The sequence below is a fragment of the Peromyscus maniculatus genome, chromosome 1 (assembly GCF_049852395.1).
Source record: "Peromyscus maniculatus bairdii isolate BWxNUB_F1_BW_parent chromosome 1, HU_Pman_BW_mat_3.1, whole genome shotgun sequence".
Taxonomy (NCBI): domain Eukaryota; kingdom Metazoa; phylum Chordata; class Mammalia; order Rodentia; family Cricetidae; genus Peromyscus; species Peromyscus maniculatus.
In genome coordinates, this window is record NC_134852.1 from 39,279,760 (window position 1) to 39,295,165 (window position 15,406).

A 15,406-nucleotide genomic window follows, 5' to 3' on the forward strand; every position below is an offset into this window, starting at 1 on the left:
CCATTTCAGCTAAAGTGATGAGTGTAGTCAAGGTGAGTGCAGGAGTGTTCTTGTAACTCGGGATAATCATTTTATACCATATGTATCCAGTCCCAGACAAATATCTCCCGATGCTGTCTTGCTATATGAATGGGAGATTATACACACCTACATGTTCCATTCCTGACACTGAAGGCAATGCTGTTGAGCATATGAACAATGCCTAAGATTTTTGGTGAGACTTAAGGAATGGGTAGGCCTTGGTCACAAAGTTACTGGACTCAGTGTACAATATATAGTTTTAAAAAATCCTGTTCAGTGAATAGTACAATGACAAATAATGACATTGAGGATTCAATACAGGTACAGCATTGTGGGAATTGCTTTAATATCAAAAGTGCTTCCTGAGTTTCTTTAATAAGGATTATTTTATAAGACCCTTAGCTTGAATACATAAAGTTTAAAATAATAATACCAAGATTAGAAGATATCCATCCAAATGTGTTTCCACTGCTCCTTAGGTATAAGATGAACACAGTAGTCTGATGGCAGTGATCAAAGCTGTCACTAAGCCATACAAAGAGATTGACAAAACCAGAGGCCTCCCTAAGCCATTGCTTTCCATCATTCTGCTGTACTCAAATTTGTCCCTGTGAGGATCATTGCATTCACGTAGTAGGATCTTTCATCTGGGTTTGTTAATATTTTCTAGGTGAGTTAGACTGGACTTAGCCCTTGTTAGAACGAACAATGTTAGACATAAACCATAGTTGGGAGTTAGATATTGTGAAGAAAGTTGCACCATGAGTCTCTATGGAGAGGGTGAATAAAATTTCTGAGATTCCCCACTCCTTAGAAGTAGAAAAGCAATCATAACTTTACTACAAAAGTAGAAAATACCCAGGATAGCATGAGCACACCTCATAAGAGGTCAGTGCTTCAAGGGCATTGTAACAAGTAGAGCCTACAACTGAAACAAGACAGATTGTCAGGAAAAAATGAATCTGAGTTAAGTTGCATTTGTAAAAACATGTGGCTTAGTCTCTTTGGATTTTAGGTATGTACCAAAAATGTACCCTGGAGTACACATGGACTCTTCATCAAGTCATGCACTGAAATGTGGTTATTCACGGGTATGGAAAAAAAACGTTGATTCCACCTTTCTGGTTGGAGAATTCCTTTCATCACAGCACACTTGAGACAGTGGCCTAGAAGTATGCAGATGTGGAGGCTGTAGGGGAGGCAGAGGCTGAGATGGAGGTTGTTGCAGAGGGGGAAGCAGGCAGATCTTTTTGAGTTCAGTGATTGCCTGTTCCATGTAGTCAGTTCTAGGAGATGCTGGGTATGGAGTGGGTCCCAATTCAAGAAACTAAAAGTGAGTTAATAAATAAATGAATTCTGCTTGCTATATGTAATCCTGGATAAAGATAATGGCAATTGTCCCAGAGGCTAAAGTGTGACCAACTCTGTCACTATTAGAGCACAGAGTGGCACAAAGAGTTCAAGGTTCAGGAGATGCCAGTTTTCCTCTCACCCTTCTTCCACAGTGAGTGACAGACCTTCACAGACTCCAGCATGTGCTTGCTGAGGTGGTTTTGAGGCTTGTCAAAGCCATCGGGGTTGAGCTCAGGTGCATTGATCTTCTTGTTGTTGAGGACAGTGGGCTTGTCTTCTGTCTTGACTCTGTGACTTCATAGCGTCAGCTCCCTCAGCTTTCTTCGAGTTGATTTCTCTAGTACTCTTGGTGTTGTCTTCTATGATTCCTAGGTCTGCTGGGCCTGCAGAGTGTGGCTTTCTGAGCTTTGCCCTCTATATACTGGGTGATGTTGTCAATATCACCTTCTCTAGTCGCAGAACTGTTCCCAGGCTCTGTCCCTCCACCAGGTCCTGATACTAGATTCTGGCAGAGAATCTCCATCAATCAGATGAGAGCTTTTCTCTTCTTTGCTCCTCACCTGGTTTAAGCATGTGCTGATGACACCTTATCTTTACTGGTCTTGATCGCTCCTGATTACAATGGAGTCTTTGCATTGGGTGGCTGTGAGAATTAAACTAAACCTGGAATTGGTTTAGTTTAGAGAGTGGATTGAACATTTGGGGAGGTGAACTTCTGCCACCAGTGTAGTCATGTCTGCAAAGTCCATGCTGGAGGCCAACACACTGTGTATGCCCCAGGCTCATCCTGACCAAGACTGCTGCTTCCCAATGTGGCAATGTCAGAAGCAAGCTTCTGCCCTAGGCTCCCAGCATCAGTGAATTTCAAGGGATGCTGCATGTCAGGGTGTTCTAAAGGGAGGAGAGATGGGTCTTGGTGTTCTTTCGTGCACTCAAAGGCAGCCAGAGGCAATGACAGATATTGCCATCTCATGCAGGTTGTCTTTCTATGTTTTTTTCCAGGCATGGAGCTTGTGGCAATGCCAGGAATTCTGAAGGTTGTGGTTGAAGGTAGTTAATGACTTGTGCCCATTAACAGGTGGTGTCCTCATCTGGTAATCCAGGGTGTAGGAGTAGCAGAGTTCCATTCTGCAGCTGATGAAGTCTCTGGCTTGAGGTGTGATTCCCAGAGAAGTCTCCGTTTGCACCACTGAAAAAGAGTCAAGGAAGTAGTCAGTACCTGGTAAGTGGGATGTGCACCTTTCAGTGCACCTCTGCACTTAGACCACTACAACAGTTGGATGACATTCTTAGGATCTCTGCCATGGCTACAGATATACAGATATTCAGATTTTTAGTAGATAAGAAAAATTCACATTGGCTTCCACATGACCTCTTCATCCAGTCATGCTGGGAAACCTGGATATGCACATAGATAGAAACTTGATTCTATTTGTTTGTGGGATTGTTCTTTTAGTCTCAACACTCTTGTGGTATGGCCAGGGCCAGGGTCATGGCCAGGGCAATTACAGAGGCAGATTCATAGGCAGAGGCAGAGATAGTGTTAGAGGTAGAGGCAGGTTGATGTTTGTGAATTCAAGGCTAGCCTGATCAACATAGGTAGATCCTGAACATGCAGGGTTATGGAGAGAGAACCTGTCTCAAGAAACTAAAAGCAAAGTAACAAATCAATTGGTTAAATTTCCTATGTGTTACCCTCACAAAGAAGTGCCAAATGCCTCTGAGGCATTAGTGTGAGTATCCCTGATGATATTAGAGCACAGAGTGTGCCAAAGAATTGAATGTTCACAGACAGGCCAGAATAGAGCAACATCACAGGCCACTCAAGAAATCCTGGCTGTAGTTGACAGATGGTCTTTCAGGGAAGTAAAGCATTTGTTCCCAGAAAAAAAGAAACAGTTATTTGAGAGATGGTCCTAGAAAAGAGGAGGACATCTTTGCTATTGCTACCCCAGTTACAAGATTGATATTAGATAATTTAGAATTAGATAAAATACATAAATCTTTAGAAAGAAGGCAACCCAGGTAGTACAGTGCAAAGAGAAAGACATTCCTCCCTGATTTCTTCAAAGAGAGTGAGGACATACAATGGTTCAGATTGAGGAAGAATCAGGAAAAGGCATAGTGAACCTCCTAGATGCCATCCAAGGCCAACTAGAAAAGAAATGATAGCCACACCTGAAAGAGTCCGCAAAAAGGAATGCTATGAAATGCTGGAGAGGATGGAAAGAATTCCAGCCTGATTGAATGTCAGTGTGGAGGATCCTCCAAAAGCCAAAACCTGGCCCACCACATGGTTCATATATGCCTTTCCAAAGAAAGAACTCAATATATTAGAGAGGTACTTGCCCATCAGTGTTGACTGCAGCACCGTTTCAAGAATATTAGGGAACCAAGCATGGTGTCCAACAGCATGGCCATGGATGAAGAAAGAGGGATGCTCGTTGAACGTGAAGTCTTTTCAGCCATAGAGAAAATGAAGTTAATTTGTTTGCAGTATGTGGATTCAACTCAGGCTCATGAGATCGCTCAGTAGATAAGAACGGTTGCTTTTCTTACAGTATTCGCTGGGTTACATCAGAACACCTTCTGGATGCTTTGAATCACTCTTATTTCCAGTCCACAGAGGTCTGATGGCCTCTTCTGGCCTCTGTGGGCACTCCACACATGTGTTCCACAGGAAATCAGTTGGACGATAAATAAACACAAAATAAAGCATTAATGGGTGATTTCAAAGATGAATACAACTTGAGAAAAAGAGTAATCAAATGATGCCCAAGTCAGGAAATTGGTCAACCTTGTCTATTTTCTCTTTATGGAGGGTGCTTGATAGTGTGCACATATACTCCTGTATTTCATTTCATGAAATTCCAGCAGGATCTTTGTCCTAGACTAGTATTAATTAAAGGGCTGGGTGTTTCAAAATGGGAGGAAGTGTGGTAAGAACAGGAGTGTGTTTACTATCACAGAATACATTATAGGAAACACACCAAGATCAAAGACTTTTACTTTACCTAAAAATAAAAGTCAAGGAGTATAATTGTATTACCAGTACAGGTTTTGGCTAACTAATTTTACCTTAAATAACACTACCAGGGATTTTTAGCATATGATATATTTATGTAACATATATTAATACTTCCACAACATAAATGAATAACAGCAATTGTACGAAGAAACCATCAAAGCCCTCTATATATACTTACTCATGGATAAAATATAACCGAATTCAGTTTCCTCAGTCACTTTTAGTGTCTTCAGATATTTACAAGTAATGAAATTATGTCTGACCAATTATGTGTAAATCCCGGGATGTACAAATTATTCACCTTAACTCAATGCATACCTACATATATACACTTATGTCCAAGTCTTTATACCAATGTTTACATGTATATGTGTCTCCATATCTCACCTTCTCTCTGTTGAAGAGTACTGTGTTCCAACGGCTAGGCTAGCCCTTACATGACATAGCCAAAATATCTGGAAATTTCCATATCATTCTGCCTCTGAAGGAAAAGCTGCGGTTTTCCCCAGAGAAGTGTTCTTGGAGGCATTCTCTCTCTCATGTTGAGCCCGCCTCTTCATGGCCTCCCTCTCTGGCCTCTGATCTTCTGTGATAGGCTGTGAGATGACTGGCCCTGGGATGTCAACTTTCCTCCATGGAATTGTTTGGTGGCTGAAGTCTTGCAGCAGATTTTGGATTTGAGGTTTGTGAGGTGATGGGGCCTTATTCTTATCAGCAGAGGCAAGCTCCCTCTGTAGTGAAGGGTGAGATGATGCCCTGTAGGATACTGGCCTACAGACAGCTGTCTGAGGCCCAGTGCAAGACTGGATGGGGTTGGTTATGTTATCTCGGGTGGCACTGGTAGCAATAGCCAGAACTGGCTTGTCAGAGGCCATCAAAGAAGTGCTGGCAGGAGCTGGTGTAGATGGCTTGAGTGTGGTAGACTGAGTTGAGTCAGAATGAGGTCTCACAGGGTACAATGCAGGGGCCCTGTGTGAAGCCAGGGAGAGAGGCTTTGTAGAAATAGGTCTTGCTTGTGGTATGTCCAGGACTGGAAAAGCTAGAGGTACTAACTTGACCTTGCCAGGTGGGGGCAGCTCATACTGGGATCGAGATGGACAACACTCCCTGTAAGCATTTCTCTCTGTTCTCTGAGCATTGCTCGGGGTTTTACTAGGGCCTTGGCCATCACATGGCACATCCATAAGTGATGTGGTTGCTGGGCCTGCCCTGGGATCTTTGTTGCTGCTGAAGTTTAGCCGAGCCTGGGAGGAAGAGATGACAGTTTTCTTCTCACTCTTCTTCCCCAGTGGGTGAAAGACCTGCACGGATTCTAGCATGTGCATGCCGAGGTGTGTTCGAGGCTTTTTAAAGTTGTTGTGGCTGAGCTCAGGTGGATTCCTCTTCCTCTTGTTCTTTGGCATGGTGGTGTTTTCGTCTGCCTTGACTCTGTTCCTTGACTGCTTGAGCTCCTCTGTTTTCTTGCAGTTGTTTTCTCTGGATCTCTTGGTCTTGTCTTGCTCATGAACCCTAGCTCTGCTGGGCGTGCTGGGTGTGGCTTTCTGGGCTCTGCCCTCCAAGTGCTTTGGCATGTTGTCAATAGCCCCTTCACTGGACCCAGCACTGCCCACAGCCTCTTCTCCTGTCACCAGGTCCTGGAGCTGGATTCTGGCCTGAGGAGACCCATATAGCATCTCACAGGCTTTCTGGCCATTCTTTCTCACTTGGTCCACAGGTACACTGATGGTGCTAGAGCTTTCCTGGCCCTGATCCCTGCTGATGTCTTTGGATTGGGTTGCTGTGGGATCTTGGAATGGGTTCCTATCAGTGATTGAGTTGAAGAGTCTGGGAAGGTGAATATCTGCCACGAGTGTAGTCATGTCTGCAAAGTCCATGCTGGAGCCCATCTCACTCTGCAGCAGCCCAGGCTCATCCTGACCAAGGCTGCTGCTTCCCAAGGTGGCATTGTCAGCAGAAAGCTTCTGTTTTAGGATCCCTAAATCAGTGTAGTTCATGGTCTGCTGCAGGTTGGCATGTGCTAAAGGGAGAAGTGATGGGTCTTGCTTTTCTTTTATGCCCTCACAGGCATCCAGAGGAGTTGATAGATCATCTGTCATCAAATCCAAGTCGTTATTGTCTGTTTGTTCCAACATTGGAGCAGGAGTCAAGGGCAGGAATTCTGAAGGACTCTCTATGGGGGCAGTTAATGACCAGTCCCCATGGACAGGTGGTGACTTCTGAACATCCTGCATGCAGGAATTCCAGAGGTTTGGACTCTGCAGCAGACAGAGTGTCTGGCCTGCAGCTGTCAATCCCAGGGTTGTCTCCATTTTCACCACTGAAAAAGAGTAAAGGAAGAAGTCAGTGCCTGGTAAGTGAGTTGCTCACCACTTTTCAATGCTCCTCAGTAATCAGACCCCTACAGTAGTGGGGAAGGCATTCCTATGAGCTCTGCTTGAGTAGCACAGGCTGCACCTCTTTTGGGAGACTTGTGACCACTCTCTAATTTCTAGTTACTATGTGATATCATCATTTCTCAGATGTTTGTGTTTTCCTCTCTGTGTGTCGTGTGTATGCATAGTGATCATGTGGAGGTGACAGAATTGCCTGGGGGTGTGATCCATCCTTTCCTTTCCTCTTGTCTTTGAAAGAGTGACCCTCATTTCTGTGGAAGTTTGCTCTCAGGAAGGTTGTCCAGTCCATAATTTTAAAGAACTTGCTCATGTCTTCCAACTCTTGGCATTACTCAAATTCCCCCTGTTGCCTGAGTTTCTAAATGGGTCAGGAATCCAAAACCCAGTTCCTCATGCCTGCAAGGCAATCTTTTCAACAACCCTGGTTTTCCTCCAGCTCCACATTTCACAGGCTTATTATTAATGATTTGAAAATTGGTGAAGGTGAAATCTTTAGCTTGGTTTATCTTTGTAGTTTAGAACATATCCTAGTGATCATGCATAGCCTTGGCTTACCTCTGAATAACCATAGCAAAAAAAAAAGGGGAGAGAGGGGAAATGAGAAGGGAAGAGAGAAAGAGAGAGAGAGAGAGAGAGAGAGAGAGACAGAGAGAGAGAGAGAGAGAGAGAGAGAGAATGAGAGAGAAACTTTGCCCAATTTAGCAGTTGTAGCTGGTACACCGGGTATACTGGACTCTCAATGCACTTTTGCTTCTAAGAGAACAGCAGAGCCAGCAATTGGAATCTGCAATACTTCTTCTAGGACAAATTTGTAGTTGCACTGCTCTAGAGTCAGAATTCAAGCGAGAGAATATAAAGTGTTACCAAACAGAAAGGCCTTGGTGTTATCTACAGCCCCGAGGAATAGATTAGGAAGGAGGCAATTGCTGTGTAATGGTGCATGGGACTGATTAGCTAGGTCAGGGGCATGTGTGTCTGTGGGGGTGTCCTTGGACATCATTTAATGGAGGATGTATGCCACTCATTGCCCTGCAATTTCAGTCATTATAGAGACTGAAGATGGGGATGGGGAGCCAGGCCAAGGCTGAGCTCTCAGGACTCCCATTTTTCCTCCCTGAGGACATCCACTCCTGAAAGTTTGAGCTGTGTCTGCTTTGAGTGCTGATCTCAGTCCTCCCTCCTGGCTCTACTCACCTTGAAGACTGGTGTCTGGCATGTCTTGAACAGGTATGACATTGTAGATGGCAGATGTGGAGAAGAGTGTTTGGACATTTGTTGACTGAATCTCCTTTGGCATCATCACCATCTCTGGTTGCAGGGCAGAGGCCTGAAACCCAGAGTAGGACACAGAGCCACTAGCCTGCAGGCACGGCCTGAGTACTCCAGGCATCAGAAGGCCCAGGCTGTTGAAGTCATTGTAATAGACCTGGGTGCCCTCCAGGTTGGAAGCTACTAGCCTGTATCCTTGATTTGGTACCTGTGGTGGTGTGGCCTGAACAAGGCTGGCAGACAGTGTTGGATAGGAAAGGACTAAGGCATTGGGATCTAAAATATTATCACCCTGGGCTGTCCTAGAGATGGAGGAGAATGTGGTATTCTGTTCATTGACAGTTACAGTGAAGTCCTGGAGTGCATCTCCCCTCTGGTCAGTGTTTCTTGTGGGCTCCCACTGGAGAACACCTCGATAGGAGAGGGCTGAGGCAGAGGTCTGGCCCTGGTTAGTCAGCAAAGTCACCATGGTTGTGCCTGCTTGTAGGTAAGGGTAGGCACTGTCCATGAGCTGCTGGCAACAAGTACTGGAGTCTGATGACAGGAGCCATGCTTCACTCACAGCTGGGGTGGAGACCCTGGAGAAGTTGCACACACTTCCTGCTAATGGCATGGCATTCCTCAGCTCAGGTACAGAGGGCTGCAGAGCACATTCTGTTCCAAAGAAAGGTGCAGTTTGGAAATTTTCTGTAGAAAACAAGAGGAGGAAAATGGGAAGAGGGTGAGTTGGAATCTGTGTGTCTTCCCTTGTAGATCTTTGTTATCTCCACTTTGTACAGTCTGGGAGAGTCTGAGACCCATTTTCCCTCACATATCCCACACAAATGGTTCAGAATGATTCTTGCTAAAGGATTGGATGGCACTCATTTAGTGAGCTGCCTGTTCTTCCTGTGCTGGCATGGACATCCTAGTTAATCCATGGTGACTCTTGCTCTGACCTAGACAACAGCCTTCTTTGCCCTGCTTTGTCTTGTTCTTGTACCTGCTGTGGCACTGCCTCACACCTGTGTCCCAGAACAGAAGTGTTTAAAGTAGGAGAACCTTAGACAGCTTCTCATGCCTGTGCCTTTGTTCTGTTCTCTGCAGATCTTCCTGAATGTAGACAGAGAGAGAGTCTCTACCTAGATCAGTCTGGCCTTGAAATCACACAGACTGGCCTGTCTCTACATCAGAGTGCTGGCATTTTAGGTTCTTTCCATGTCCACCAGGCTTGGCTCTACTCTGAGCTTTCTTAATGAAATGACGTAGCAGGACTTTCATAGAGAAGAACAGTATTTAGCTAAGAATCCCTTTTTCATCTAACTCCTTCTCTTTTCCGCTACTTATTATGTAGGTCACTACTTGTTATTTTCTAATATAAATTCAGCACACATCCAATATGACTACATGAATACAACCTGCTGATAACATTTCATGTTGAGTGCCTATGTTTCAAGTGACAGTTTGGGATTTCTAATGTAGCATGGGGTTCATCTCTTAGTAAGATTGTTTCTTAATTAAAAGTTGGTTACATTGATTCTTCAATGAACACTTCCACAGTAATTGTTAATTTCTTGTAACTCTCCTGGTTGGGAATCCTTGTGAGAATCCGTGCACACACTAGTGTGTCAGTTCTTGTCCAGAGACCAACTGACTGTGGAGTAGCCAGCCCATGTTGATAACATCCAACCCTACCAAAAGATGAGGAGAATGCTGTGGAAGATGGGCTGGATAGAGTGTAAGAGCCAGGGACTAGAGCTGGATATTGTTTTCTATATGTGACAGGAAACCTTTACCTAGACTAATCTCAACAGTGTGGCTGCCTAATAATGGGTTGGGATATGAAAATGTCTTGTGCCTTTTTATTTACTCTGTGGTTATCTCTAACATTAGTTGCAAACTACCTTTGTGTATATCCAGGGTTATTTCTGCAGTTTGTCTTCTTTTAGGTCCATATTTTCCAGCCTCAGTAAGAACCAAATCTAAATATGACATTCAATTTGAGATATCTCTATCAGCATCAACATTATACCCATTACACAAAAATTTAAAGTATAGTAAAAAAATAAGGGTAAGTGATCCCTAATTTCATTAATGTTTTAAAATCTTTCCTTACCTGCCATGGTCGGAGGGAGAGTATTAGCAATCCACAGTACAATGGAGCAAGAGAATTGTTTGTCCTTGTCTGATCAACTGACCTGAGTGGCAAGTGTGTCCGGTATCAGACAGCACTTACTGGTCACTGGTCACAGGTGACCTGTGATGATCCAAATTTGTTTACAGGCATCACCATGGCAACCCCAAGAACCTACCAGGGCTGGTAGGTTGGGTTGAAGGGTGAATGATGTCATAAACGGGGCAGCAGCCAATGAGAAAGTCGGATTCTGAGCTAACAGGTGGGATTGGTTGGAGAGGATGCCAGGAGACTAACAGTAGCCATGCAGGCTGAGGTGTGCTAGTGAGAGGAGGCAATCCTGGCCTGGAAGTTTCCCTTTCAGGAGGTTTAGTCCAGGATATTGGCAGAGCTTCTTATAACATTCATTGATGAAGCTGTGTCTGTTGTTCCTATTAGGTGTTACCTTCCAGGAGTGAGTGTGCTTTCAGCATTCACTGTACATACAGACAGTTCCCTTGGGCAGGAAGGAGAGTTCGGCATGGGAGGAGGGAACTCAGATGAGAAACTGTATCAGTTGATCTGGTTTATGAGCCATCATCATCAGTCCATGACCCAAGGAAGAGATCAATGGGCTCCATTGTGACTGTGCTAAAGGACAGAGTTGAGTGTATTGAGAGCATTTTAGATGATGAACTCCAAGAATCTTCTCTTTGGGTTTCTTCTCCTAGATGCCTTTCTTAGTCTTTGTTGCTCCAGACATGATTCATATCTCTCTTCTCTGCTTTTCATCCCTTTTTGGTAGGGTTTGATTCTTGGACTAGGGTGAACCTGTATCTTTAAAATGGAGGGAAGCTTCATGGTGGACTTCCAGAAGCAGTGTTCTTCTGGTCATCGTGAAGATGCTTGTAATTGGATGCTGCTGGTTGCAGCAAGCACTTGCGTGTTAACCTCTGTTGTTTGGGTGCTCATCTTATGTCTCACTCTGGTGTCAGACACATGGGCATTCTTTGTATCTTGCCTCCCTTCTTATAGTTTGAGGTTGTTAGTCATTGAGTCTGGCCGCTTTCTCTCTTCATCCACCAGTATAATGAGTGTGACAGTTACTGAACCTTCTTCCTCCTGGCAACAGTCTCTGCAGAATCCTGCGCTTTTAGCATTCTCTACCATGTTTTTTTTTTTTCTGAGAAAGGGCTAAATAGAGACTGGAGCACCTTGAGCAGGAAGGCATTTGTTGGTATGTGGTGGTGGATTACATGAAAAAAGCAATGTAAGTGTTTTTGTGAGTGTTGCAGCTTGTTGGAAAGGGATCTTGGCTGTTGAGAACCAAGGAAAAGCACAAAGTGAACTTAAGCAAGCAGCTTAAATCTCTGCTCCAGGGAAAGCTTTCAGCAATGTAACAACTCTCCTTTGTTAGGGGAGGTTATCCCCCAGGGAAATGTTACAGTTCTGTTCTGTTCTGCTCCTGTGTGGCTAATGTTCTCTCTCTGCTCTGTTCCCTTCTGACAAAAGAAGGTCTCACACAACCCTCATTCAAGAGATTTATTTTAGGAGAAGGGTCCAGGAGGGTGACTTCCTCTGCAAGAAGAAATAAGGCACCTACCAATTGAACAGAGACAGGGCTTATGTAGGGCTTCTTAGTCAGGGAGTTTTTCCAGGGTGAAGCTTTCCAGGGTAAGAATTGCTCAGATTCCAATCCCTGAGTTTGGACAAACCCAGAGATTGGTTTGATTATGTTCTGTAGGTTTTCCTGCTCAGGGATTGGTTGGTTTTTGTGGTGATTGGGTCAGGGGCAGAATGTGTGTCTTTGACTCTGGTTTCAGGGCAAAAGTGTGTTTCTTTCACAGGCCCTTTTTTTACAGTTTTCACTCTGGTTTCAGGGCTTGAATGTGTTTCTTTGACTGGCTCATCTGTCCTACAATATTTCTTCATATTTGAAAAATAAAACAACCCATTTCCCATCTCAATGTATAACCCAGACAGGAATATATTTTGTTTAAATATGGGTAAACCTTTTTTGTTTCCTCATTTTGGTTTAGATTGTTATCCTCTTCAGTCACTCACTGGTGGGTTCATAGACTGTCTTATGGCATGGGTGTAGTGTGCATTTATATACCTTTCTTATTCTAACTGCCTCAAGAAGCACTACTATGACAGTGTCTGTCTCTCAGTCCTCATTGAAAATGACCCTGGAGCCTGTTTAGCCCTCCTCCTGCATTCACATGAGCGGTCAGCACTTTCCCTTGGGACCTCTTTTACACTGAGCTAGTGCTGTAGCTTGCAGCTACACGCCCAGCTCAGTAGAACTGTTCCTCCATGAAGATTGTTTCATGTTTTATAGTACTTGGCAAAGCTCTGCCAAAAGACTGTCCTTTTTTTTATAGGCCAGCAGGCTGCCTTTGTCTTTCAACCTTGCAGTTTCCTTCATGACTGTTCACTTCTCAGATAATGTGACACATTCCAAGTGGTAATGACTGTAATTTGGAAGGTTCATCCAGGCTCCTGGTCATAGAACATTATGAAAAATGTGTGTTCTTATAACAGCATAGACTGAAGTGAATCTGGGCCTGTGTTATTGAGAAGTCTGAGAGTCGATCAAAAATGAGAGATACATAGATAAGGTACATAGATAAATAGATAGATAGATAGATAGATAGAACTGAGTTCTGTGTTTAATTTTCATTTCTGTGCTATTTATTTTTAAACATTTGCATATTATTTTTCATTCAGTGTAATAACTAACTTACTAATTCTAAAAATCTATAGTGGTTATACTTTCTGAACCTTCTATTCCTCCTAATCCTTTTCCATGTCCCCACTAATCAGTTCCTACTATCTTTCTTTTGCTCTTTAGAAAAGAAAATGCTTTCAAGAGGTAACAAATCAATATGGAAAAATAAAACATTGGGACAGCATCTCTAGGAAAATGAATGTAAGTTAAATAACTTGAAAATGGTATCCTGCATGGGGGAAAATGGCACTCCCTGAAGACATATGCCTGCTAAATGCTAAGGGCCAAGAGAGGGCTCAAGCCTCAGGAGATGTTGGCCAAGAAGGTCCTTAGGACTTCCAATAATAGGAAAAATTATTTTATTCCTATTGAAGTTATGAGCCCAAAGTAGAATAGCACCAAACTGATTGAGTAGCAGGCTATGAAGGAGTCAGACTTGCTGCAAGCTGAAACCCCCTCCTGATAGCAGGCTGGCTTTCATAGAACAAGCCAGGCTCTTCCATCACTTTGGGGGACAATTCTCAGAAATTTCCCTATTAGGTTGTTGGCTGTCTCTCTCACATAATAAAATGTCAAGACAGTTTAGTATACTGCTACAGAGAAGGCACAGATGTTAGGTACATTCACAACAACTCTCCAATGATATGTGTACACATGCACAAGGGAAATCTTATCATGTAATGCAATTCACCACAAAATTTCTTCAGACTGAGGAGTTCTAGGTCCCAGAGGAAAGACTATTTCTATTGTTGTTTTTTTTGACTAGAATGATTGGTGTTTACATTTCCCTTCTAAACCTTTGTGGTTTTGCAGGAGATTAATGTAGTTTCAGGTGCAGCTGTAACTGTTACAGTCTGACTCTTTGCTGGCCTTCCTTTGGCATTGTTTCTGTTGCTGTTGGAGAGAGCTGTCATTGTTTAGGCTGCTGAGACTCAATGGCTGCTGTTGTGGTGAGATGGCCAGCTGGTACTCAGAAATGGATCATGCACAAAGCAGTCCATCCAAAGCTCAGGGATTGTCCTGCAAGTAGGAGCCCAATGGAATTGAGAGCTAGAGCACTAGGGTAGAATAGTGTAGCATGGCTTTCTATTCCAAAATCAAGTGAACATCCCATTGTGATGTTTTATCATTGATTATCTCAGATGGATGGAGACCTTAGAAGTAATTGAACAGATTAATTCAGTGATAGCCAGATCTGTGGCTGTGAAACTTAACTGTACATAGTAGAAGGAGCCATGGAGGTTCATGAAAACTTGACTTGTCATTCTAGACATTACTTGAATGTGAACACCAGGTCCATTGGAAAATGGTCTTTCTTGATGCTAGAGAATAGAAGTGGAGAGTTAACTGAAAGTAGGGGGCTTCCAAGTATTGCTTCCACAGGAAACACCAATAAGTTGGTGGGTATAATGTGAAGTATTCTACTCTCTCTCTATTTCAGTATGGAGTCAGTTTAAACACCAACCCACGGTCTGTCACATATCCTCCCATCTATACTATTCCAAGGAAATGAACATGCTACTGCATTGTGCATCAGTATAGATTGCAGTATTTTTCAGGAATATTTATGTTACCTGATCTTCCTGTCCAATAACAGAGCAATGTATAAGGAATATGTGATGTCTACACACAACAGAACCATTTCAGCTAAAGTGACGAGTGTAGTCAAGGTGATTGCAAGAGAATTCTTTTAACTCGTGATAATCATGTTATACCATATGTATCCAGGCCAAGACAAATATCTCCTGATGCTGTCTCTATGTATGGATGCTCGATTACACATACCTACATGCTTCCATTCCTGACATTGAAGATAATGCTGTTGAGCATATGAACTATGCCCAAGATTTTTGATGCGAGTTAAGGAATGGGTAGGCCTTGGTCATAAAGTTACTGGGCTCAGTATACAATATATAGTTTTAAAAGAACATTTTCAATGAATAGTACAATGAGAATTAATGACATTGAGGATTCAGTACAAGTACAACATTGTGTTAATTGCTGTAATATCAAAAATGCTCCCTGAGCTTCTTTAATAAGGATTATTCTTCAAGACCCTTAGTTTTAATACATAAAGCTTAAAATAATAATGTCAAGGTCAAAAGATATCTATCCAAATGTGTTTCTACTGCTCCTAAGGTGTAAAGTGAAGCATAGTAATCTCATGGCAGTGTGCAAATCTGTAATTAAAACCACGCACAGAGAGTGATAAAACCAGAGGCCTCCCTAAGCCATTGCTTTCCATCATTCTGTTGTACCCAAATTTGTCCCTGTGAGGATCATTGCACACAGGTAGGAGGATCATTCCATGCTAGGTTTGTTAACATTTTCTAGATGGGTGAGTCTGTACATAGCCCTTTTTAGAATGTACACCTTTGGGCCTACACATTAGTTGCGGGTAGGTATTTTGAAGAAAGTTATACCATGAAACTCTATTTACAGGCTGAATACAATTCCTCTATAAAAATCAGATGCCTGAATTCATAGAAGTAGAAAAGCAATCATAACTTTAACATAAA

The 15,406-nt window shown here is 43.1% G+C and overlaps 1 protein-coding gene across 2 annotated transcripts; it reads right to left on the minus strand.

The window, feature by feature from the left end:
* Positions 1–294: 294 nt before the first annotated feature.
* LOC102905989 (uncharacterized protein C2orf78 homolog) lies at positions 295–10,564 on the minus strand. Of its 2 annotated transcripts, none has more exons than XM_076577011.1 (4): positions 10,160–10,564; positions 7,990–8,751; positions 3,724–6,719; positions 295–2,563 (listed from the first exon to the last, which is right to left on the minus strand). In XM_076577011.1, exons 1-3 carry the CDS (start codon positions 10,164–10,166, stop codon positions 4,873–4,875), a joined length of 2,616 nt encoding a protein of 871 aa, XP_076433126.1. In that variant the 5' UTR covers positions 10,167–10,564; the 3' UTR covers positions 295–2,563; positions 3,724–4,872. The 2 variants fall into 2 exon arrangements, with proteins under 2 accessions (XP_076433126.1, XP_076433127.1); XM_076577012.1 differs by having other exon boundaries at positions 583–2,563; positions 3,951–6,719.
* Between the last annotated feature and the right edge of the window lie 4,842 nt (positions 10,565–15,406).

What these genes read in the sequence shown, in the direction of transcription:
- LOC102905989 (XM_076577011.1), bottom strand. An exon ending in GCCAGACACCAGTCTTCAAG is followed by an intron (nt 6,720 to 7,989) that starts GTGAGTAGAGCC and finishes ACTCTTTTTCAG; the next exon opens with TGGTGAAAATGGAGACAACC.